At 39.4% G+C, this 23,453-nt stretch overlaps 1 protein-coding gene across 2 annotated transcripts; it reads left to right on the forward strand.

Annotated features, from left to right (window-relative positions):
• The first annotated feature begins 2,875 nt into the window (after positions 1 to 2,875).
• ELOC (elongin C) lies at positions 2,876 to 23,350 on the forward strand. Of its 2 annotated transcripts, XM_045561376.1 has the most exons (4): positions 2,876 to 3,060; positions 16,585 to 16,638; positions 17,167 to 17,310; positions 23,117 to 23,350. In XM_045561376.1, exons 2-4 carry the CDS (start codon positions 16,635 to 16,637, stop codon positions 23,305 to 23,307), a joined length of 339 nt encoding a protein of 112 aa, XP_045417332.1. In that variant the 5' UTR covers positions 2,876 to 3,060; positions 16,585 to 16,634; the 3' UTR covers positions 23,308 to 23,350. The 2 variants fall into 2 exon arrangements, with proteins under 2 accessions (XP_045417332.1, XP_045417333.1); XM_045561377.1 differs by lacking the exon at positions 16,585 to 16,638 and having other exon boundaries at positions 2,907 to 3,060.
• Positions 23,351 to 23,453: the final 103 nt, after the last annotated feature.

Genomic DNA, 23,453 nt, shown 5'->3' on the forward strand with positions numbered 1-23,453 from the left:
TGGAGGCACGCCGGGCTGGGGGGGCCGCCCGCGCGTGCGCAGAATGTGCGCCGGTCCGCAACCTTCCCTGCCACGTGCGTCCCCGGTGAGCTGAGCTGTGAGCTCGCCACACTGGCAGACGCCCGTCCTGTGCGCGGCTCCCGGGTCCTAGACTGTAACCTTCTCTATGACAGTCTGGAAGGACGGACGGAAGAGCACTTAGAGAAGGACAGAGCCTCGAAGCCAGGGTTAAATCTTTCATTCTCGTGGATGTCACTTTCTAGGCCCTAAAAACTTTCCTTTGAGAAAAATGATTCTAGCCTATTGGCACAGAACGAAGAATACCTTATATGATTTCAACGAATGGCAATTTAATTCAACCACTGGGTTTGCAGAAAGTAAACGGAATTTGTTCATGTAATATTGATTCTTATTATCAAATTTGTCTTCGGAAATCACATCCATACACATACTCGTTTAAAGGAGCTGAGGATACGAAGATAATTGGATAAAATTGGAAATCCACGGTGCTCACATAGTGAGGAAACACCTAAAAGTAAGATAGGATATAATGGTGTAATATACTTTATATATACCAATATATTAAATGCCACGGAAGTACAAAGGAGATCATGATTAATTCGGCCTCACAATGTCTGAAGACTGGCTCCTTATTTAGCTGAGTCTTGAAAGATGAGCATCTGACTAGCAGAGACACACTTTTGTTTACCACTGTTTCACAACTGTAACTGATTTTGATTTGGCATGTTATTTGCACAGGAGAGGAACAAATTTATAATTTAAGATAATAAGATCACCTTGGCAACTCCAAATACTTTAGGGGGAGTAACCAGAAGGAGAACATGATACTACTTCTTTATGAATAACTTTATTTTCTTAAAGTACCTTCTACTTATACTTTTAAAACTCTCCTGTTCAGTGTAATTCATACCAGAAACAACATCCATTATCTATTATTTTACTGATATATATTTTAAATTCTCAGATAAAGAATGTTTTTCTTTAATATATTCAGAGAACCTGAATTTTACCTTCTGTAAGGTTTAATGTCTTCCTACAGATGAAAATAATATATATAAAAAATTAGCCAGGCATGGTGGCTCATGCCTGTAGTCCCAGCTACTTGGGAGGCTGAGGCAGTGGGATTGCTTGAGCTCAGGAGTTTGAGGTTGCTGTGAGCTAGGCTGACACCACGGCACTCTAGCCCAGGCAACAGTGAGACTGTCTCAAAAAAGAAAAAGAAAAAGAAAATAGTATTTGTTTGCTTTACTTCTCAAGGTTTTTAAATATCTAAAATGAGATCATATTCTGAAAACTTTGCTACAGAATTACGTGGAATTGTTATATATGGTTAAATGGATTTTTCAGTTTAGTAATTTAGAGACATTTGTTGACTATAAACTACTTGAATGGAATTTTAGAAAGAACACCCTTAGGGCTGTTTTTTAAAAAAATAACCCTTGACCCACAGGGTGGCTACGCCTGTAATCCTAGCACTCTGTGATGCTGAGGTGGGAGGCTCGCTTGAGATCAGGAGTTTGAGATTGCCATGAGCTAAGTTGACACCACAACAGTAGCCCAGGTGACAGAGCGAAACTGTCTCAAAAAAATAAATAAAAAATAAAACAAAATAAAAAATAACCTTTGATTACCCATTCATATCATCTGAGAGGTTCCATTTAAAGATGGAAGCTGATGGAAAATGAACAATGGCTATCACTTGTAGAAAGTATGATTTCCCCCCCATATGTAATTTGGGGTTTTAGTTGTTTTTTTATCGTTCTGAACTAGAGGAGGAAAGGTACAATTGAAAATGGGCCCACAGCCTCCTCCGAACCATATTCTACTTTGAGCTACTATTATAGCTAAAACACTTTATTCTACTATTTCTACAAAGGAAATTCTCTATTCTTGCAATTAATTTCAAAAGAAGCAATACCTTTTATCTGCCAAATCAACTAAAAAAAGCAAGTCATTAATTAGTTCAACAAACTATGTGTAGCCTGTATCTATTTTCCTTTTGTGGACACAAAGTGCTTAGTTGAGCAACTTGTAATTTTGAGTGTCTTGGCCCTACAAGCTCTTCATGCCAGGCTCCTCGAAAGAAAGCAGAAGCTTTGTTAGCAGTTTCAGTCTTCCTGGAAAGGTGCCAATATATCTAACCACAGGAAAGGGGGCAGGTGTAAAGGGGGGCGTGGAGTAAGAAAGATGGTCCCAGAACTGAAATAACGGTGGTGGCAAGCGCCTGGACTTCCCAGGAATGAACTCAGAATCGAGGGCGGCTAGGCAAACCCAGGAGGGCGGGGGAAGGGCCCCCGGTTGGGGGGTAGGGGCGTGGTTAATTTTCAGTAAACACTGAACGCTACCGGGAAGACAGGAAATGAGGCCAGCACAGAACGCTAGCCGTTGAGATGCTCTTCAGCATACACTACAACGTATTTCACAAGGGACAGATGCAGCTTCATAAAGAGCACGATGTTGTTAGCATACAAACCACACTTCCACGTTTCAGTCTTTCCTCTGCAGTCTCCCACCTCCAGGCATACCCCCAAACGACAGGCAGGGGCAACCTCTAAAACCATGAAAAGCTGAACACTCAGCGCGAGAAACTACAACTCCCAGGATGCAGTGCTGCCTCGGGCCAAACGCCGACAGTATCTGCCGGAGAAACAACAAATCCCAGGATGCAGTGCTGCCTCGGGCCCCCGAGCGCGGCTCCTAGCATTCCGTTCCTACAGAAATGGGATCAGGGCAGGCGGGGGACGCTAAGAATCCAGAAGACCTAGGCTCGGATTGGCTGAGATTTGCCAGTGACTGCTCTTAGGCTGGCCGGCGTTACGCACTTCCTCCAGACGGAAGCGAGCTACAGCCTCTAAGTCCCCGCCTCACCAGGTTCTCTTCTCCCGCGTCTGGTATAAAGCGGCTGTGACCCAGCGGAAGTAATTCTTCCGGCTGCCCCGGAACCCACGGGGGCAGGGAGCTGGGGGTGGGGGGGCAGCCCTCGACTAGGGGCTGTGGCGGTACGCGGCGACCCGGCTGCGGTGGCTGCGGCGCTGACGAGTGAGTCTCGGGCTAGGGCGGGAATGGGGCTCCGGGTACGCGTGGAGGACGAGGGAGAATGGCACTGGGCGCGCTCGCAACCCCACTTCCCATCTGGGCGGGGAAGGAACGGAAGCTCTTAACCTCGCTGGGCCTCCCCAGCTCCTGGTTTGGGGGAGGGGAGACGAGGGCGGCGGGACCTTTCGAGGCGCTGCTGGGTGGGCTTGGAAAAAGGTGGATGCAGGGGCGGCTGCCAGCAAGACGGGGCCTTCTCTGGGCTAAGCCCGGGGAAAGTGGAGTTAGGAGACAGCCAGCCCTGTCGCTTTTCCTTTTTGCTTTCTTCATGTGCACTCAGATTCGTTCTTTTCTAGAAGTCAGTCTCTAGTCCCAGGAGAGGGCCCTCGCTCCTTTAAGCTGCGGGACCCCGAGAAGTTTACCTTCTGGTAACTTGTTGGGCGATCTGTACCCAACTTGGTGGGTTGGGGCTTTCGTGCATCTACCTCCCAGTCTTGTCTGAAAGGAAGTGTCTAGGGTCAAATGCAGTGCCCATTGCGTTTTTCTTAAGGAACCGAAATCTCTTTAGTAACATATAACTGTGGAGTCATTTAGTGCGATAGAAAACAACTGAAATTCTTAGTCTTAAAATCTCCCTACTTCCAAAAACTGCCGTATTTGTTTTTGATCCCCAAATAGTTTTTTCCTTTTTTGTTAAGTGGCCTAAAATAAACCTCTGGTCTCGATTATATTACAATATAATTTATGTTACTGAAAAATTACAGTTCACAGGTGAATTTTTTCATTCAGGAGATACAGTGGCTACGAAAGAGCTGTGGATATTTATTGCTTATTGCCAGTGATGATTTGGGGTCCTTATTTCAGCCCTATTTTTTAAGTTATAAATTGATATTTAATTGTTCAAGTTGTCTAAAATGCTTATCTCTTTTGGCATATTTTTCTGTGCTAAAAAATAATTAGGAAAATCTTTGTTATGCTGATGTATGTTAATATGTTTCAGGTAGCCTAGTGTCCTAAGTACTTTATTGTTCCTTTACAAAATAAGATCAGGGCCAGGTATGGTGGCTCACGCCTGTGATCCTAACACTCTGGGAGGCTGAGGTGGGAAGATCTCTTGAGGTCAGGAGTTGGAGACCAGCCTGAGCAAGAGTGGGACCCCGTCTCTATTAAAAATAGAAAAAATTAGCTAGGTATGGTGGCATGTGCCTGTAGACCCAGCTACTCGGGAGGCTGAGGCAGGAGGATTGCTTGAGCCCAGAAGTGTGAGGTTGCTGTGAGGTAGGCTGACACCAGGGCACTCTAGCCGGGATAACACAATACTAGCCAGGGCAGCAGAGTGAGATTCTGTCTCAAAAAAAAAAAAAAAAGACAGCTTAAAAAAATAAGGTCAGAAAAAGCCCATCCAGTGATAACCCAAGAAATATTTATTGAGATTCTGCTATGTGCTAGGCACTATTTTATGCCTGTCCTCATGGAACTTGAAGAAAGAGGGATATATAAAATTGAGCAAATTTGTTTTAGTTTGAGATCTAAGTCATGAGAAAGATTTAAAGGAAGAACTTTTCAACAGCAGCAACTACAAACACAAAGACCTTGAGGTGGGAGTAAACTTGACCTATTCAAGAAATACTAAGAAGACCAGGATGTCTGGAGCATAGTGAAGGAAGAGTGGTGGGAGATGAGATCAGAGTGGTTAGTAAATAAAATGGAGCCTTATGATCCTTTTTCTATCTGTAACCAGAAGCCATTAGCAGATTTTGGCAGGAGAGCAATGTGTGATTTATGCTTCAGATGACTGGCTGCTGGGTGGAGAATAGACCAGCTAGGAAGGCAGTGGGGAAACCAGCTTCAGGAAGCTTTTGTAATAGTTCAGTTGAAATATGGTAGCTGGAACTAGAGGTACAGAGATGAAAGTTAGTGAGAAGTGGTCTAATTTGGAATGTAATTTGAAGCTGGAGCCAAATGGGTCTTGCTTTCACCCTGGACCTGTTTTGCCTAAGCATCTGGGTGAATGGTAGTACCATTACCGAAATAGGGAAGACTGGGAAGGGCGCATCAGTTTCTCTCCTTTTTTTTTTTGTCTTAAAAGATGGAGTCTTGCTCTGTCACCCAGACTGAAGTGCAGTGGTGTGATCATAGCTCACCATAACCTCAAACTCTTGGGTTCAAGCAATCTTCCCATCTCAGCCTCCGGAGTAGCTAGAACTACAGACACACGCCACCACGCCTAGCTAAAGTTTCTGGGAGATAAATCGGGAGTTTTGTATGGGACTTGCTGAATTTGATAACTATTAAACAGCTGAGAATACATATGGCAGACAAGTTAGATATCCATGACTAGTACTCGGGAGAATTTAGACTAGGGAGATAACGTAGGAGTCATATTTTATAGATGGTATTTAAACCTAAGGGCTGGAGTACATCAAATAGAGAATGTTAATGAAGAAGAAGGCAGATGACTGGGAGCAGTCTGGTCAGAAGAAAAACAGTGATGGAAGCAGAAAAGCCAGGAGGTTATGATATCTGGAGTACTAAGGAAGAAAATGTTTCAAGACTGAGGGAATGGTCAACTGTATAAAACACTGCCAAGAATAAGATGAGGATTAAAATTTGACTATGTGATCAAGTGCAGTAGTTGAAATTTGATAATAGCTTCTTGAATGAACTGGTGGGCCAAAAGTCTGATCAGAGTGGGTTAAGGAGAAGTGAATGGTAGTTGGAGGGGGCAAGGGCATCACAGCATTTTGGTGTGTGGATAGGAATAATGGCAAGAGCAAAAGTCCTTTGTTAGGTGAGGAGATAGGACTCTGCTTACGTGAAAGGGTTGACCTGGGATAGGAATGATGGTTTTCATTCAAGTTGTGAAACAGGAGAGTAGACACCGTATTTGTTATATAGATGCAGAAAGGCAACTAAAGTGACTTGTTTCAGTTTTTTACTCCATTTTTCTAAAGCTTCTTTTTGATTTTATAATATATAGAATCTGTGATTAGATACACATTACATATTGGGAATATCTGCACATACTTTTTAAATGGAAACAAAGGAGTTTGGAGATACTGTCCAGGAGGGAGATTAGGTATTACAGGAGTGAGGGGACAGACTCAGTAGGGACTCAGCAGTGCTGTGGAGCCCATAAGTTCTGTGTTGTGTGGGGGCAACTGCTTAATAAAGATGGGTAGTTGAGTTATAGGCAGTTTAGTAGGGAGAAGATGAATTTCAGACGAATTTAATCGTAAAATGGTAGAGCTAGAAGGAACTTTTAGAAACAAGTTAGTCCAGTTCTCTCATTTGGGAGATAAAGAAACAGAAGTCATATCACTTAATCTATCTGGTTCGCAAGATAGAAATGTCTCACCACTACACATTATATCCATGTAACAAAGCTGTATTGTACCCCTTAAATTAATACAATTTTTTTTTAAAAAATCATCATGCTCACCACAAAAAAAAGAAAAGAAATTTCTAATAGAGAGTAGAAATTCACTCGTGGAGATGGGTTTGGATCCACATGGTAGCAGCCATTGAAACTCATTCAATGGGGCTAGTTCTTAATTTCTTTGTGGTTAGAGATTCCTTGGAAAATCTAATAAAAGTTATGGACTTTCTCCCTTCTCTTACCCCAAACTGCAGATAAGCACAAAAATGTACAAATTCAACAGTCTGGGATTCTGTTGCTGCTTATCCATGAACCTTTAGGAATAGGGGACTACAGGTTAGGAACCTACTAGAATGGGGTCAGCAAGTTGCAGCCAAATCTGGCCCACCACCTGTTTTTGTACAGCCCATAAACTAAGTATGGTTTAAGTTCCAGGATAGGGGAGAGAATGGGTTCTTTATTTTTTCCACAGTTTTATCCCAAGAACATAGAGTAGCACCTGGCACATGGCAGGTCCTCAATACATATAGGAATGAACCTATGGTTCAGAAATAGAATCATACTAGCTAGTGTTTTAATGTGTTTACTGTGGGCCAGGTACTATTCTAAGTGCTTTATTTATAAACTCATTTATTCTTCAAAACAGCCCTGTAAGGTAGATGCTGTATCATTCCTATTTTACAATTGAGGAAAGTAGGCGCAGAAAGGTTAGGTAACTTCTCCCAAGGTGACATAGCTAGGAATTGGCGATGTGGGGGTTCTAAAGCAGACTGCTTTTAAGCACTGCATTATATGGATGCAGTATTCAGGCACCATAGAAAACAGCAAATGAATAGTCAGGAGAGATGAAACAAGATATATACAAAGAAGGCATATACTCCTGTCCTGGTGGTGTTTACTATTACACTGGGCATTTAAGACCCAGTGTAATAGTAAACACTGACCCATGTCTCAACCTGTGCTCCGTATCTGTCCATCACTCCTGTTTGAGAAGGCCCAACCCCCCACTCACTCACCTCTTTTCCTACCCTCCTTGACTCACTCCTCTGGCCAAACTGGTCTCCTTGCTGATCTCTCTCCTATAAAGGCTCTTCCCCTAGGTATCCATGACTCACTCCTTTGCTTTCTTCAGGTCTTTTGTCAAATGTCAGTGAGGCCTTTCTTCACCATCCTGTATGAAATGGGAACCCCGTCTTGCTTTCCTTCTCCCATTCCCTATCTACCTTACCCTGCTTTATTTTTCCCCCATAGCATATCTTCTGTTTCACCTGTTTTGTTTTGATTTTGATTCTCTGTCCCTACCATTCCCCATGAGGTTAGAATCTTTGTTGTGTTCCTCTCTGTGTCCCCAGTGCCTAGGTCAGCACCTGGCATACTAGCCCTCAGTAAACATTTGGGTGTTTTGTTTTTGTGGGGGTTTTTGTGTTTTTGTTTACTTGTTTGTTTTAGAGACAGGGTCTTGCTGTGTTGCTCAGACTGGAGTGGAGTAGCTATTTACACAGTCATAGTGTACTACAGCCGCAAGTTCCTGGTCTCAAGCTATCCTCCTGCCTCAGGCTCCTAAGTAGCTAGGATTATAGGCACTTGCCATCATACTCAGATTCATTTTTTTCATGAGCAGAAGTTTTTTATTTTGATGGAATTTATCGGTTTTTTTCTTTTGTGATTTGTCCTTTTAGTGTCTCTTCTGGGAAATCTTTGCATACACTGACGTCATGAAAACGTTCTGTTTTCCTCTAGTAGCTTTATTATTTTGCCTTTTAAGTTTAATTCTGTGATTCTCACATTGATTTTCGTGTGTGATGTTACAGTGAGGTTCTTGTTTTCCGTGTGGATATGAAATTGTTCAAGCTTCATTTGTTTAAGAGATTGTCCTTTCTAGCTGTATGCTTTGACTCACTTTTCTTTTCCAGTATAAGGATTTAGGAAACCATGTTTATTATTTTTGCTATTTGCAATTTGATATGAAACAACTGTAACCCACCAAAGTGTAAGTAACTGAGAACCATCATTTACTATTTACCTGGGGACCACTTAACATTACTGTGATTGTTGTGGTCCACACCACCCTATGTAATATTTCTGATTGATCATTTATTGCCAGCATAAAATAGAGTTCTTAAATATCAGAGATACTTCCTCTAATCAAAATTTCCTAAGCCCCACAATTCATGGCAAGCAGATCACAGGACTGGTATTTTTGAGGTTATATTATCAGAAACCAAGGCCCTCCTGATGAAATATTATAATAAAGTCTTTTCTGAGTATCATTAGATGATTCATTATTTTAGAGTAGTAAAAGTTTGGCCATTTGGGACAACAGGCTGTTACTAATTTCTAGCCACCAGAAACAGCTTGAAAATTGAGGTCAGTGCTTTCACTTTAAATGACCTAATAGAATCTCTTAGTAAAAGTGAAGAACTTCTCTGACTCACCGCCACTGAGGATAAAATTTGTTCTGAAACTCAGAGAGGTTTGGGAGCAAGTTTTAATCCCAGGAAATTTAAGGACATCTCAAATTATTAACATTTTCAGATAACTGAATTAGTTTCAGGAAACATGAAAGTCCACAAATCTTGTACAGGAATACATGTTTCATATACTTGCATGTATTAATAATTTATGGTGAGTACATAATCATGAGACATGATTTGGCTATCCTAATTTCATAAAACATGGCTATGTCCTCGTAGTCTTTTAGAATAAAAACTCCTTTTACCGTTAGAATTTTTTTTAAATTTTTTATTTATTTATTTATTTTGTCACTGTCATCCAGGCTGGAGTGGAGGCCCAATTATAGCTCACTGCAGCCTCCAAGTCCTGGGCTCAAGTGATCTTCCCACCTCAGCCTCCAGAGTAGCTAGAACTATAGGACCATGCCACCAGGCATGACCAATTTTCAAAAAAAATTTTTTCGCCAGGTGTGGTGGCTCGTGCCTGTAATCCTAGCACTCTGGGAGGCGGAGTCAGGAGGATTGCTTGAGGTCAAGAATTCAAGACCACCCTGAGCAAGAACAAGACCTAGTTTCAACTGAAAACAGAAAAATTAGCCAGGTGTGGTGTCGCATGGGTATAGTCCCAGCTACTCCAGAGGCTGAGGCAGGAGGATTGCTTGAGCCCAGGAGTTTGAGGTTGCTGTGAGCTAGGCTGACACCATGGCACTCTAGCCTGGGTAACAGAGCAAGACTATCTCAAAAAAAAAAAAAAATGTTTTTTTTTTTTGTAGGAAATGGGTCTCTCTATGTTGACCAGCCGGTCTCAAAACTCCTGGCCTCGAGCGATCCTCTCACCTTGGCTTCCAAGTGCTGGGATTAGAATCGTGAACCACTGGCCCAGAATTCATACTGATTCAATTCCATTCTGAAAGATGAAATACTGCTTCTTCCTTAGTTACTCCCTTCTTCCAAATATAATCCAAAGTGTTCCAATAAACTAAAATTGATGTTTCCTAGAATAGTTTTCATTATGTTTGTCTTAAGGTTCTAAGTTTACTAGATGCCAACATCAAAGTAAAGCATGCATCAGTCTTGGGCAAAAGTATGTGCCATTGAATAACTTTATCCTGTTAGAAAGCTAAGGATAATACTGTCTAATCTGTGTAGATACATTATTGTAGCGGTCTCCAACGTTTTTTGGTACCAGGGACTAGTTTTGGGAAGACAGGTTTTCCAGAGATGAGGGGGAGGGCGGGGGCCTGGTTTCAGGATGATTCAAGTGCATGACGTTTATTGTGCGGTCAAACCTCTGCTAATGATAATCTATATTTGCAGCTGCTCCCCAGCACTTGCATCACCACCTTAGCTCCACCTCAGGAATGCAAAACCTAGGTCTCTGGCATGCTCGGTTTCCAGTGGGGTTAGTTCTATGAGAATCTAATGCCACCACTGATCTGACAGGAGGTGGAGCTTATGCAGTGATTCGAGCAATGAGGAGCGGCTGTAAATACAGATGAAGCTTCACTTGCTCTCCTGCTGTGTGGTTCCTAACAGGCCATGGACGACTGGTCCACAGCCCAGGAGTTGGGGACGGCAGCTTTGTATGAAACTTCACTTTGTTAACCTTACTATGTAACTACTGTCGTGCTGGATTTGTGGGTCATAAAGGAAAGAACCTCCCTGCCCTGTGGAAACTTGCAGCTAGTTGAGGGGACAAAGGCATCTCTGAAGCATTTGTATCCATAGTGAAGAAAACTATAAATTCTACTATGGAGGTAAAGAGGAGGAGGGACTGTTGGCTGAAGCTATTAAGACTGCCTGGGCAAGAGTTAAGTATAAGAGCGTTGCTGTAAGTTGAATAGGCCAGAATGCAAATTTCAGCTCTTCCTTAAAGACATAAATTTGACCACAGTATGAACACATTCTGAAGGCAGGATATTTTGATTTCTTGTTACAAAATGGAATTGCATACTACTTCCGTCAGTTTGTATTACGAGGTCTCTCTTCTTACTGCTTCAGATAGGCCTGAACGTTAGATTATTTTGGTTAATGTAATTTGCTTTGTTTTCCAAATTCTTATATACAGTTAGGAACTTATCATCAGCCTGACCATTATTCCAATCATTCTTGGTCCTACACGTTTATTTCTTTTTTTTTTTTTTTAAGACAGAGTCTCACTTTGATGCCCAGGCTAGAGTGAGTGCCGTGGCGTCAGCCTAGCTCACAGCAACCTCAAACTCCTGGGCTTAAGCCATCCTACTGCCTCAGCCTCCCAAGTAGCTGGGACTACAGGCATGCGCCACCGTGCCCGGCTAATTTTTTTCTATATATATTTTTAGTTGTCCAGATAATTTTTATTTCTATTTTTAGTAGAGACGGGGTCTCGAACTCCTGACCTCGAGCGATCCACCCGCCTTGGCCTCCCAGAGGGCTAGGATTACAGGCGTGAGCCGCCGCGCCCGGCCAACATTTATTTCTTGTAAGAAGTCAATTTTATCATGCTTTCAAGAGGGTTGTAGAAAAATAAAAAAATTTTAAAAATAAAAAGTCAGTTCTAAATAACAGATGAAGTATATGAATAGATAGATCCTCCTTATAGAAAAATAAAAATAATTCAGGCAAGCCTACATTCTCTGTTGGCCCCCTCTCTCTTTTTCCCAGTAGTAAAGATTATCATTACTTTGGAGAATATCTTTCAAGACCTTTTTCTAGTTGTTTACACTTTAGGACATACATTTATGGGCTGGTATGGTAGCTCCTGCCTGTAATCCTAATACTTTGGGAGGCCAAGGAGGGAGGATCCCTTGAGGCCAGGAGTTCAAGACTAGCCTGGGCAACATAGGGAGACCCTATCTCTACCAAAAAAATAAGAAAAAATTAGTCAGGTGTGGTGGCGCCCACCTGTAGTCCCAGCTACTAAAGAGACTGAGGCAGGAGGATCACTTGAGCCCAGGAGTTGGAGGTTGCAGTGAGCCATAATTGTGCCACTGTTTTCTAGCCTGGGCAATAGAATGAGATCCTGTCTCAAAAAAAAAGTTTGTATGCTTAGAGTGGGAGAGAGGGGAGAAAAAAAAAGAACATGTGTTTATGCATTTTTATTTATCTACAGAAAACATAAGATTAATAGGTGAGAAGCCACTTATTTTACGTAAGTGGCATCAAACTGTATCTATCATTCTAACCTGCTTTTCTAAAAAAACTAAGTTTATCTTGGTGGTCGTTCCGTGTCATTACATATATAGATTTGCCTTACTCTTTTTCACTTCCCCATAATATTTCATAAATATAAATATAATATTTTTATTTATTTCATTCCCTAATTAGTGAACCTTTTAAGGTATTTTCAGTTTTTCTGGTGTACACTTTATGGGAAATATTCTTCTACTTGCCATTGCCTTCAATTTTAGTGTTTCTCTAAGGTAAATGCCAAGAAGTAGAGTTGCTAGTCTCCTAATGTGTGTATGTTTAAAAATGTAATTGATTCTACTGCTGCCCTGCAAAGTGGTTGTGCCCTTTATTTATTATTACCCATCCTCTCAACACTTGTTTTAGCAAGTTTTTTAAAGTTTTAATTTGCATTTTCCTGATTACTGTTGAGAGCAAGCAATTTCATACTTACCTATAAGCTAGTTGTATTTTTTTTTCTGTTTTTCCACAGTTCAGAAGATTTTTTCACATTTGGTTCCATAAACTGTAGTGTGTTTTTGTAGTTTTAGTTAGAAGTCTAACCTTATTTATCCAAATAAATAGCCAATGTAAAAAGACAAAAAGATACAAAGAATAAATATGCAGTAGTTGTTATCATCTATTTAGATGATTCAAGCAAATCAACTGAAAAACTGTTAAAACTAGTAAGAATTCTGCAAAAATGGTGGGATACAAGATCAATTTATGAAGGTTAAACGCTTTTTACAACACAAGCAGTAACCTTTCAGAAAATCTGATAGGAAAACAGATCTCATTCATGATGGAAACTAAAAAGTACCTAAAAAGTAGACCTAATAGGAAATGTGAGAACAAAAGGGGGGACTTAACCCAACCTTTCGTGTTTATCATGCTATTATAATTAAAACAGGGAGGATAATGGTCAGCTATAAATAGATCAGTAGAACAGAATATAGTCTAGAAATCCATGTAGCAATGTAGTATATGATAAAGGTAACATTTCAAATCAGAAAAGGGATAGGCTAATCATAGATCTTTTGATTGTTTAGTCATACTAGATTAAAACTGATTTCAGTGCTGGCCCTAGGCTTACCTGGATTTTCTAAGTATTTGTTACTAAAAAAAAAAAAACTTTAAAAGGAATGTTTATATGTGATACTCTAAAAGCAAAAATGACATATGAGGCCATTGTTCATGCTCTTCTGCCTAGGAGTATTCTCAACTCACTGCTCCCCTATCACTGACTTTTCTGTGCCCAAATCATATTTCCAGAACACATCTCTGTCATGGAATAGATGTTCAAATGTTTGAACTGATCGAGACCATCCTGAGCGAGAGTGAGACCCTATATCTACTAAAAATAGAAAAATTAGTCAGTCATGGTGGCCTGCACCTGTAGTCCCAGCTACTCGGTAAGCTGAGGCAGGAGGATTGCTTGAGCCCAGGAGTTTGAGGTTGCTGTGAGCTAGGCTGACGCCGCTGCACTGTAGCCTGGGCAACAGTGAGAGACTCTGTCTCAAAAAAAAAAAAAGTGAAAGTAAAGCAAATGTTTGAACTGAGATCTTTGTTTCTTCAAGCTTAGATTTGTATAGGTAATTTATGGATTAGATCCAAATTTAATCATAGTTCAAATATTTTTAACTTCTGCTTAAGAATTAGGAAATATTAACTCAATGTTGATTTTTTTTTTTTCCTTTCTCTGTTGGTCGTGGGTCTCCCCTTTTTCTCCCCTTGCCTTGTTAACCCCTGTTGTATAAATTGTGGAATTGATTTACTGTATTAAGTCTCTAGAGAAACTGTTGCTACCCAGAGGGCTTCTAAGATATGATTTTGCGTAGTTGCTTAGCTACTGCTAGGTAACAACTGAATGTTTTACTGAGATTTTCCGGATAGAAAAGTTGACACTTGAAATTCTTGTACTACAAGTTTTCTAGCATTTGTTGTTGTTGTAGTTGTTGTTGTTTAAAAGAATGATTCCAAAGCAATATGAAGAGAAGAAAATAATAATGGCTTTGATGAATTTTTTAATTGCCATGAAATGACATACAATGACATAGTACTATTTTTAAATTTTAGAGAACTGTTTAAGGATTTATTTATATCAGCAGCTCTCAGGAATAGTAGAAAATAATTTTAACTGGAACCAGACTTTTTTACTGTGGTTGTAGGGAATAATGGATGGAGTAGAGTATGGACCATGAGGTCAAACCCAGCTAGGTTTAAATCCTAACGCTGTTATCAAAACTGCAAGGGGATTCAGTCTAGGTCTAGTTGCTTGCAGCACAGAATAACAAATTGATGAGACAATGAGGATTGCCAAAGAAGAAGGGACATTTTAATACCAAAGACAATCTTGTGGGGAGAAGCTGCCTCAAGTCAGTCCCTACCACTGATGGAAAGTTCCAGTTTTTTAAAAGAAGGGAAATCAACAAGGGTACCTGCATTTTGGCAGGTGTGTTGAAATTAACAGAGAGAGATATCTATATACAGAGATATAGATATAGGAGTAATTGAAATTTGTTTACAGAGCTGTTTACACCATTGCCATTTAAGCTTTAGAAGCCTTGAGCAGGTAGCAGCCTCCTTCAGTGTGTCTTCATCTCTAAAATGGGAATAATCACTTCTTGTGGAAGAGTTTTTTTGGGTTTTTTGTTTGGTTTTTTTTTTTTGAGACAGGGTGTCTGTCACCCAGGCTGCGGTGCAGTGGCATAATCATAGCTCATTGTAACCTTGAACTCGTGGGCTCAAGTGATCCTCCTGCCTCAGCTTCCCTGGTAGCTAGGACTAGAGTTGTGCCACCAGCATGCATAGCTAATTTTTTTTTTTTTAATTTTTTGTACAGACAGGGTCTTACTGTGTTGCCCAGGCTCATCTTGAACTCCTAGTCTTAAGCTGTCCTCCTGCCTTTTCCTCCCAAAGTGCTGGGATTATAGGTGTGATCCACTGCCTCTGGCCATGGAAGAGTTGTTTTTAAATAAGATAATGGATTATATGTACGACATTTAGTACAATGTTTGCCACTTATTAGCCCCACAAATTGTTGGTAATACTTCATTGCCACTGTTGCCCTTTTTCTCTGCTTTATCTCACATTAGAAATGGTACTTAAAATATCTCCCTCCATGCTAGTAAGTATTCTAGATTAAGATACATTTGATTTCTACTCCTGCTCTGTCACTACCTGGAGCAAATCTTTCAGCCTCTCTGTACTTGGATGAGGGATTAGCAAGGTTATCTGCAAGTTCCTTTCCTGCTCTAAAATGTTATGGTTCATTTTCTTGACCATTCCCTTAAGGTTAGAATTAAAATATTGGTCAGGAATTTCTTAGCAGGATAGTTGATGTGCTGTTTTCCTGTTGATGACATTAAAAAGATAGTGATATAAGTAAGACTTTCTGAAGAAGTGTTGTAGTACATTGTTAAAATACAAATTACTGAGAAAAGGAAAACTTTTCCTTTAGCGATCATCTGGTTATTTTGTAAAATCTTAAGATTTTTCCAAAAAATCGTTAATTTTTTATCACTTCATTGTTAAATTTCAGAACTTTGGTAGTCTGTAGGTGGAAGGGATGGTAGAATGAAATTATGTATGTGTATACTTATATAATGTATACATTAGAGGGCAAACCTTGTCTGTTTTCATTCTCTTGGAAGTTACCTCATGTCCTTAGCTATATCATGTCATCCATCATTCATTCAAGCAAATATTTGCTTAGTGTTACCACTGTCCAGTAAATACAGGATACAGAACTTCCTGTGTCCTTGCTGTGTTAAGTCAGCGTATCTCCCTTCCAACACATTCAGGTGAAGCAGGGCAGAGTATTCCTAACCAGAAAAGCTCACCTGAGCTGTGGTGTCTAGGGTTTTGATTGGGGTTTCAGTATGTAGACATGATTGATAGAGTCATGAGCAACAACAGCTCCCCTCCAGTTGGAGGTCATGCTGCTATCAAGGCACACAAAGCCCTTTGTCCTAAGTCCTTTTACCTGGTTAACATAAACTATTAGGGCCTACCATGAATAACAAAGACATTTTTATCACTGGAGAAATTCCAATGAATTAGAGGCCTCTTCCCAAAACCAGCCTCAAAGGCCAACCAGATTCTTTATTATACAATAGGATCCATAGTTTTCTTTGGATTCCTAACAGAGGCCTTTACCCAGAAAAAGAGTAAGGGATCATTGCCTTAGAACATCTCAGTATGGCAATTTTTTCTTGATAATGATCATCCATGTCTGCATTTTAATGAACTGAACTTTTTTACATGTCTATAATTCTTAACATGTCACACACTTTACAACCTCCTCCTCTATTTTAAGTAGTCTCTTCCCAATTCGAAAGTGCCAACTGATCAAGCTTACAGAGCGTTTTGGTATTCTTCGATTGATTCATAGAAGTGTTGTGTTTTCTCTGTTGGAATGGTGAACTCTTATGTAACAAGGAGGGAGAGGGAGTCCTTAAACTTTTAACACTGAAGACATATTAAATCACAGTGAGTGAAAACATGTTCTCTTGTAACATTGATCTTAATATGGTGGTGTTGTATTTTCAGGAAGCTACTAAAGTTCCCGGGGAAGCAAAGTAGAATTTCCTAAGAACATAATGGGTAAGTTCTATAAAGATAATTTTGTGTTTCAACTAGAAGAAGCTGGTTTTTCTTCTCAAGTAAAGATAGATTTTCAAAATCAGTAAGTGCAGGCTGAATGTAGTGGCTCACGCCTGTAATCCTAACATTTGAGAGGCCAAGGCAGGAGGATCCTTTGTGGTCAGGAGTACAATGTTCATCTTCTAAATGTGAGTACTTTGGGTGGTAGAATTAAAGTCATACTATTGAAATGTTTTGTCTTAGTCTTCAAATTTGAATGAGCTGCTTTGGTCACAAAAAATTAATACTTCCTTGAAATATACTGGTCAGTTTTTACCTACAGTAGCATCTTTGAGTCTAGACTTCATTCTGGCACTGGAAACTGTTTAGAGAGTAATAAAACAAGGAATTAAAAACTTTAAAGTCTTGGTGACTATTACCTTCCAGAAATGTTTCTGGCCAGAGTTCCTCAAGTATTAATCTTGATAATAAACCTGTTGATTTTTAATACATCATAAATTAAAAAATCATTTTACTGCTTTATTTTAGATGGCGAGGAGAAGACCTATGGTGGCTGTGAAGGCCCTGATGCAATGTATGTCAAATTGATATCTTCGGATGGTCATGAATTTATTGTAAAAAGAGAACATGCGTTAACATCAGGAACAATAAAAGCCATGTTGAGTGGCCCAGGTAAGTACAGTTCTTTTTTTTCCTTCATATTTTTCACTTCTAATATTTAATAAGTGTTTTTAGTTGAATTAAATGACTCAGCATTTAGAGAGGGAATAACTCTTATAACATTGCATGTTAATGTTGCATTGAAAAAAATTGGTTCCTGCAAGTTTCAATAATATTAAACTGGTCATTTTATAATAGGTAGGTTTGTTTCCTTATGTTAGTTTACATGGTCAGCTTCTGAACCACAGACTCTAATTGGTGTTCCTAGTTAGATAGAAAGTTTATCTGTCAAAGATAACACCTCCCAAATCTCTATTCTTAACATTTTTTTCCTTGAATTAAAATAAATTCTGTAAATTTATGTGAATAAATAAAACTCACATAATAAAATACTGTTTTAAAGTATGATTCAGTGGTATTTGCTACTTTCACAACATTTTGCAACCATCACCTCTGTCTAGTTCCAAAACATTTTTATTACTCCAAAAGTAAACCCCATACCCATTAAACTACCACTACCCATTCCATTCTCTACTCCCAGTGTCTGACAGCCACCAGTCTGCTTTCTGGTTTGCCTATTCTGACCATTTCATATAAATGGAATCAAGGGCTGGGTGCAGTGGCTTACACCTATAATCCCAGCGCTTTGGGAGGCCAAAGTGAGAGGATTGAGCCCAGGAGACCAGCCTGGGCAACATAACAAGACCCTGTCTCTACAAAAATAAAAAAAATTAGTCATTTGTGTACTTACCTGCAGTCCTAGCTACTTTGGAAGCCGAGGCAGGAGCTTGAGGCTGCAGTAAACTGATCACACCACTACACTCCAGCCTAGGCAACAGAATGAGACCCTGTCTCTAAATTAGATAGATAGATAGATAGATAGATAGAAGGAATCGTGTAATATGTTGCCTTTTGTGTCTGGCTTTTGTCACCAGGCATAATGGGCTCAAGGTTTATCCATGCACTAGCATGTATAATACCTAATTCCTTTTTATGGCTGAATAATATTCCATTATGTGAATATACCACTTTTTGGGGTTTTTTTGAGACAGTTGGCTCTGTTGCCTGAGCTAGAGTGCCATGTCGTCAGCCTAGCTCACAGCAACCTCAAACTCGTGGGCTCAAGCAGTCCTCCTGCCTCAGCCTCCCAAGTAGCTGGGACTACAGGCATGCGCCACCATGCCTGGCTAATTTTTTGTCTTTTAGTAGAGCTGGGGTCTCACTCTTGCTCAGGCTGGTCTCGAGCTCCTGACCTCAAACAATCCGCCCGCCTTGGCCTCCCAGAGTGCTAGGATTACAGGAGTGAGTCACCACACCCAGCCTACCACATTTTTTAATTTTAATTTTTTATTTTTAATAATAATTTTTATTATTTTTTAATAATAGTTGTATATATTCATAGGGTACATGTGATGGTTTAATACAGGCATACAATGTGTTATTATGCAAATCAGGGCCATTGGCATATCCATCACCTCGTGCATTTGAGTATACCACATTTTGTCTGTCTCCTCATCAACTCATGAATATTTGAGTTGTTTCTACCTTTTGGCTACTATGAATAGTGCTGCTGGGAACATTTGTGTATAAATATTTACTTGAATACCTGCTTTTTGGTTCTTTTGAGTTACCTACCTAGAACTGGAATTGCTTGATCATATGATAACTGTTAAACTTTTGGAGGAACTACCAAACTTTCCACAGCAGCTGAATTATTTTACATTCCTACCAACAGTGTCCTAGGGTTCCTGTTTTTACACATCCTGGCCAGTATTTATTGTTGTCTGTCTTTTTGTTATTGTTTGTCTCTTTTTGATTGTAGCTGTCTTAGTGGGTGTGAAGTGGTACCTGGTGTTTTTGATTTGCATTTCTTTAATGACTAATTGAACATCATTTCATGTGCTTGCTGGCCATTTGTTTATCTTCTTGTCTTTAGCTATTTTTGAATTGGGTGGTTTGTCTTTTTGTTATTGAGTTATAAGAGTTCTTTATTAATTCTCAACACTATATACCCTTATCAGTTATGATTTACAAATATTTTCTCCTGTTCCATAGGTTATCTTTTTCTTGATGGTGTCATTTGAAGCACAAAAATGTTTAATTTTGATGAAGTTTGATTTATTTTTTTCTTGTGTTTTTGTTTTTATGTTGTATATAAGAATCCATTGCCAAATCAAGCCTCATGGAGATTTCATGAAGTCAGATTCCCCCCACCCCCTTTTTTTTTCTATTAATAGAAGTTTTATGGGTTTGGCTGTTACATTTAGGCCTTTGGTTTTAAGTTGATTTTTGTATTTACTCTATGGTAAAGTATCAACTTCATTCTTAAGTTTGAAGCCTCTAACTTTGCTTTTGTTTCAAGATTGTTTGGCTATTTGGGGTCCCTTGGAATTCCTCTTTTATGTTTTTTTTACTATGGAGAGTTTAAAATATACGCAGAAGTAGAGAGGTTGTGTAATATACCTCCATGTACCCACCAACCAGCTTCAGTAGTTAACATTTTGCCAATCTTAGCTTCTTTCAGGATCTCTACTTTTTTCTCTGAGTATTTCAAGCACATTTCTGACTGTTTCATTTCACAGTCTCACTTTGCTGCCTGGCCTAGAGTGCAGTGGCATCATCATAGCTCACTACAACTTCAAACTCCTGGGTTCAAGTGATCCTCCTGCCTCAGCCTCCCGAGTAGCTGGCATAACAGGCATGCGCCACCACACCTGGCTAGTTGTCCACATTTCATATCTAATTAATATTTTATCGTATAAACTCATAGTTAGAATTCTAGAGGCTTAATTAGACTCTGGGCTGTTTTTCTAGGCAAGGATACTTTATAAGTGGTACTGTTGTATTCTTACTATGTCAGGTCTTTTAGTGATGTCAGATTTGATCAGAGTTCTAGGGTCGTAAGGCTGATTCATCCATAAAACGTTCCCCACGCTGACTTGTTATTTATTGTGATTATTGCTGAGATTGACTTCATTTGAGATTACAAAACAGTGATTTTCTAATCTGTAATTTCTTCTGCATTTATTAGCTAGAATTCTCATACAAAGAACTATTTGGTTACCTTGAAATATAGTCTGTAGGCTCTGTGTGGTGGCTCATGCCTGTAATCCTAGCACTCGGGGAGGCCAAGGTGGGAGGATCGCTTAAGTTCAGGAGTTCAAGACCAGCCTGAGCAAGAGTGAGACCCCATCTCTACTAAAAATAGAAAAAATTAGCTGGGGTCATGGTGTGTGCCTGTAGTCCCAGGTACACAGTATGTATAGGAAAGACGAGATAATCTACGGCCATACCACCCTGAACACGTCCGATCTCGTCTGATCGCAGAAGCTAAGCATGGTCAGGCCTGGTTGGTACTTGGATGGGAGGAAAAACAAGATAAATGCTTATTTTTTTGCCTTTGCATAATAATTTTTCAAAGTAATGAATTGGTTTGTAAGCGTCTTCCAATAGTAAAGAGTGTTTGTTTTTATTTTTGAGAGTTTGCATACCATCATGAACTCATGAATTTTTATATTTAATTCTTTTGAGTCTTTTGCACTCATTCTTACCAATGCTCAAGTTGCTCCGTTTGTTCCACTTTTATTCCAGAAGGAGCCACATTGAGTTGGCTCCTATGTCCTTTTGACATGCCTCCATTGGTCTTGAATAGCTGTATTACTCTTTGTAATAAGATTTCCAGGCTTTCCCATACATTATCCCCCAATCCTGCGAACAGCTGTTTTTCCAAAGTGCCGCGTTTTCTTTTAGTACAAAATGTCATTTAAGGGCCCCAGTCTGAATCCTAGAGATAACTCATTGATCCTGTATTGAATTGCTTTTAGGCTTTTCCACTGGACAGTACTAGGAAGTTTTTTAGGGGGAAAATAATCACAAATGCCAACAAAATTTTAACTGTAAGTTAAGATTAAAGGTCTTTTGATTTTTGTAAATTTGATCTCCTTTAATTTAAATACAAGATTATTATCTTTGAAGAATCATGAAAACATTCAGCCCAAAACTAATGCTTGCATAGAAAAGAATAAAGTACTGATACATGCTACAATGTGGATGCACCTCAAAAACTTGCTAAGTGAAAAAACACACACACAAAAGGTCACATGTTTATGGTTCCATTTATATGAAATATCCAGAATAGAGACAGAAAGCAGATTGGTGTTTGCCAGAGGCTGGAGGATGGAGTGAGTGGGAAATAACTGCTTAATGGGTACAGGGTTTTATTTGGGGTGATGAAAATATTTTGGAACTAGATAGAGGGGGCAGTTGCACAACATTGTGAGAGTACAAATGCCACTGCACTGTATACTTTAAAATGGTTAATTTTATGTGACTTTTACCTCAAAAAACCACTAATTTTTATCTAGTATCAAAGGCTTAAGTGCCTATTGGTAATATTTCATACATATATTCAAAAAAGGGAGTTTTGTTATTAGCAAACCAAAATTTACCTCATTGTGAATTATTTGCTGAGTCCTACTCTCCTCCTTCCTCTCTATGCCACCACACCCCCAATCGATATACAGTTATTAGAAAACTTTGAATATACTACATTCTCAGAAAGTATTTTTTAGGTATAAAATGCCTTTTGTATTTAGTACACAGTGCTGTGCTAGACTGCTGAGAAAACATTTTGTCCCAACTGGGCATGGTTGCTTGCACCTCTACTCCCAGCTACTTGGGAGGCTGAGATGAAAGGATCACTTGAGCCCAGGAGTTCAAGGCTGCAGTGAGCTATGATCGTGCCACTATTTCAGCCTAGGTAACAGAGTGATACCCTGTCTCTAAAAAAAGAAAGAAAGAAAGAAAAAGTATTTTTTCCCTATGAATAAATGCTAAATGATATAACATTTATGTGGCTACAGAAATTTTGAGGAATGACTGAAAAACTGTTTATGAAGTGTTATTAAAGGGAAATGACTTCTGAGAAGGAGATCCCATTGACACTCATATTTTTAAAAACGGAAGGAGGATACAATGAATTTCCTTTCCTGAAAGATTTCTTTTAAATAGTGTTTTTCTTATTTTATGCTTTATATATTCACACACTGCCAGAAAAGCCAAATCAGGAGATTTGTTATTTGTGCTAACTTTATTTTTACATGGCAGTTCATTACAGCACATGTCTCCTAATGATCCATAAAGACTTGATTCCCTGGACTGGACCTTCCAGTAGAATGATTTAGCTTTTTCCATCCTGCTCACCCTTCAGTAATCATGCCACCAAGATTCTTAGGAAAAGCTATTTAAGTGCCCAACCCACAGGGAGAGAATTAGAATTTTAAAATTCAGTCTTGATGAATCTCAAATGCTATCTTCATAAAGATTTTTATGTTGTTGATACTCAAATCAGAATTAGAGAATTCATCTGATGCTAATTAGGGTTATTCTTTTAACATTTATTGGTTTCCTGGGACAGCCATAACAAAGTACTGCAGGCCAGATGGCTTAAACCACAGAACTTTATTTTCTCACAATTCTAGAGGGTAGAAGTTGAAGATTAAGGTGTTGGCAGGGTTGCTTTCTTCTGAGGCCTCTCTTCTTGGCTTGTAGATGGCCATCTTCTCCCTGTGTCTTCACATGGTCTTCCCTCCATTCCTGTCTGTGTCCTAAACTGCTCCTCTTACAAGGACAACCAATCAAATTTGATTAACACCCTCATTACCTCATTTTAACTTAATTATACCTCTTTAAAGACCCTATCTCCAAACATAGTCACATTCTAAGGTACTAGAATGTGTTAATAAGACTGCAACATACATATTTGGGGGGGAGGGGACACAATTCAACCCATAACATCCATAATTCTTTTGTTTTACAGGTCAGTTTGCTGAGAACGAAACCAATGAGGTCAATTTTAGAGAGATCCCTTCACATGTGCTATCAAAAGTATGCATGTATTTTACCTACAAGGTTCGGTACACTAACAGCTCCACGGAGATTCCTGAATTCCCAATTGCACCTGAAATTGCACTGGAACTTCTGATGGCTGCGAACTTCCTAGATTGTTAAATAAAATAAATTATAATAAACTGTTAATTTTTTCAGTATTTAATACCTGTAGTTCAGTTAGTAATTTTTTCCTATATAGCATGTTGCCTGTGTGCAATTGAACTATAAAGTTCATTGCAAAGCAGATTATCTCCTGTTCTTTGCAT

The sequence above is a fragment of the Lemur catta genome, chromosome 9 (genome assembly GCF_020740605.2).
Source record: "Lemur catta isolate mLemCat1 chromosome 9, mLemCat1.pri, whole genome shotgun sequence".
Taxonomy (NCBI): Eukaryota; Metazoa; Chordata; class Mammalia; order Primates; family Lemuridae; genus Lemur; species Lemur catta.

Coding starts and splice junctions, on each gene's coding strand:
- ELOC (XM_045561376.1), top strand. Junction 17,311..23,116: donor AGCCATGTTGAGTGGCCCAG/GTAAGTACAGTT, acceptor TTTGTTTTACAG/GTCAGTTTGCTGAGAACGAA.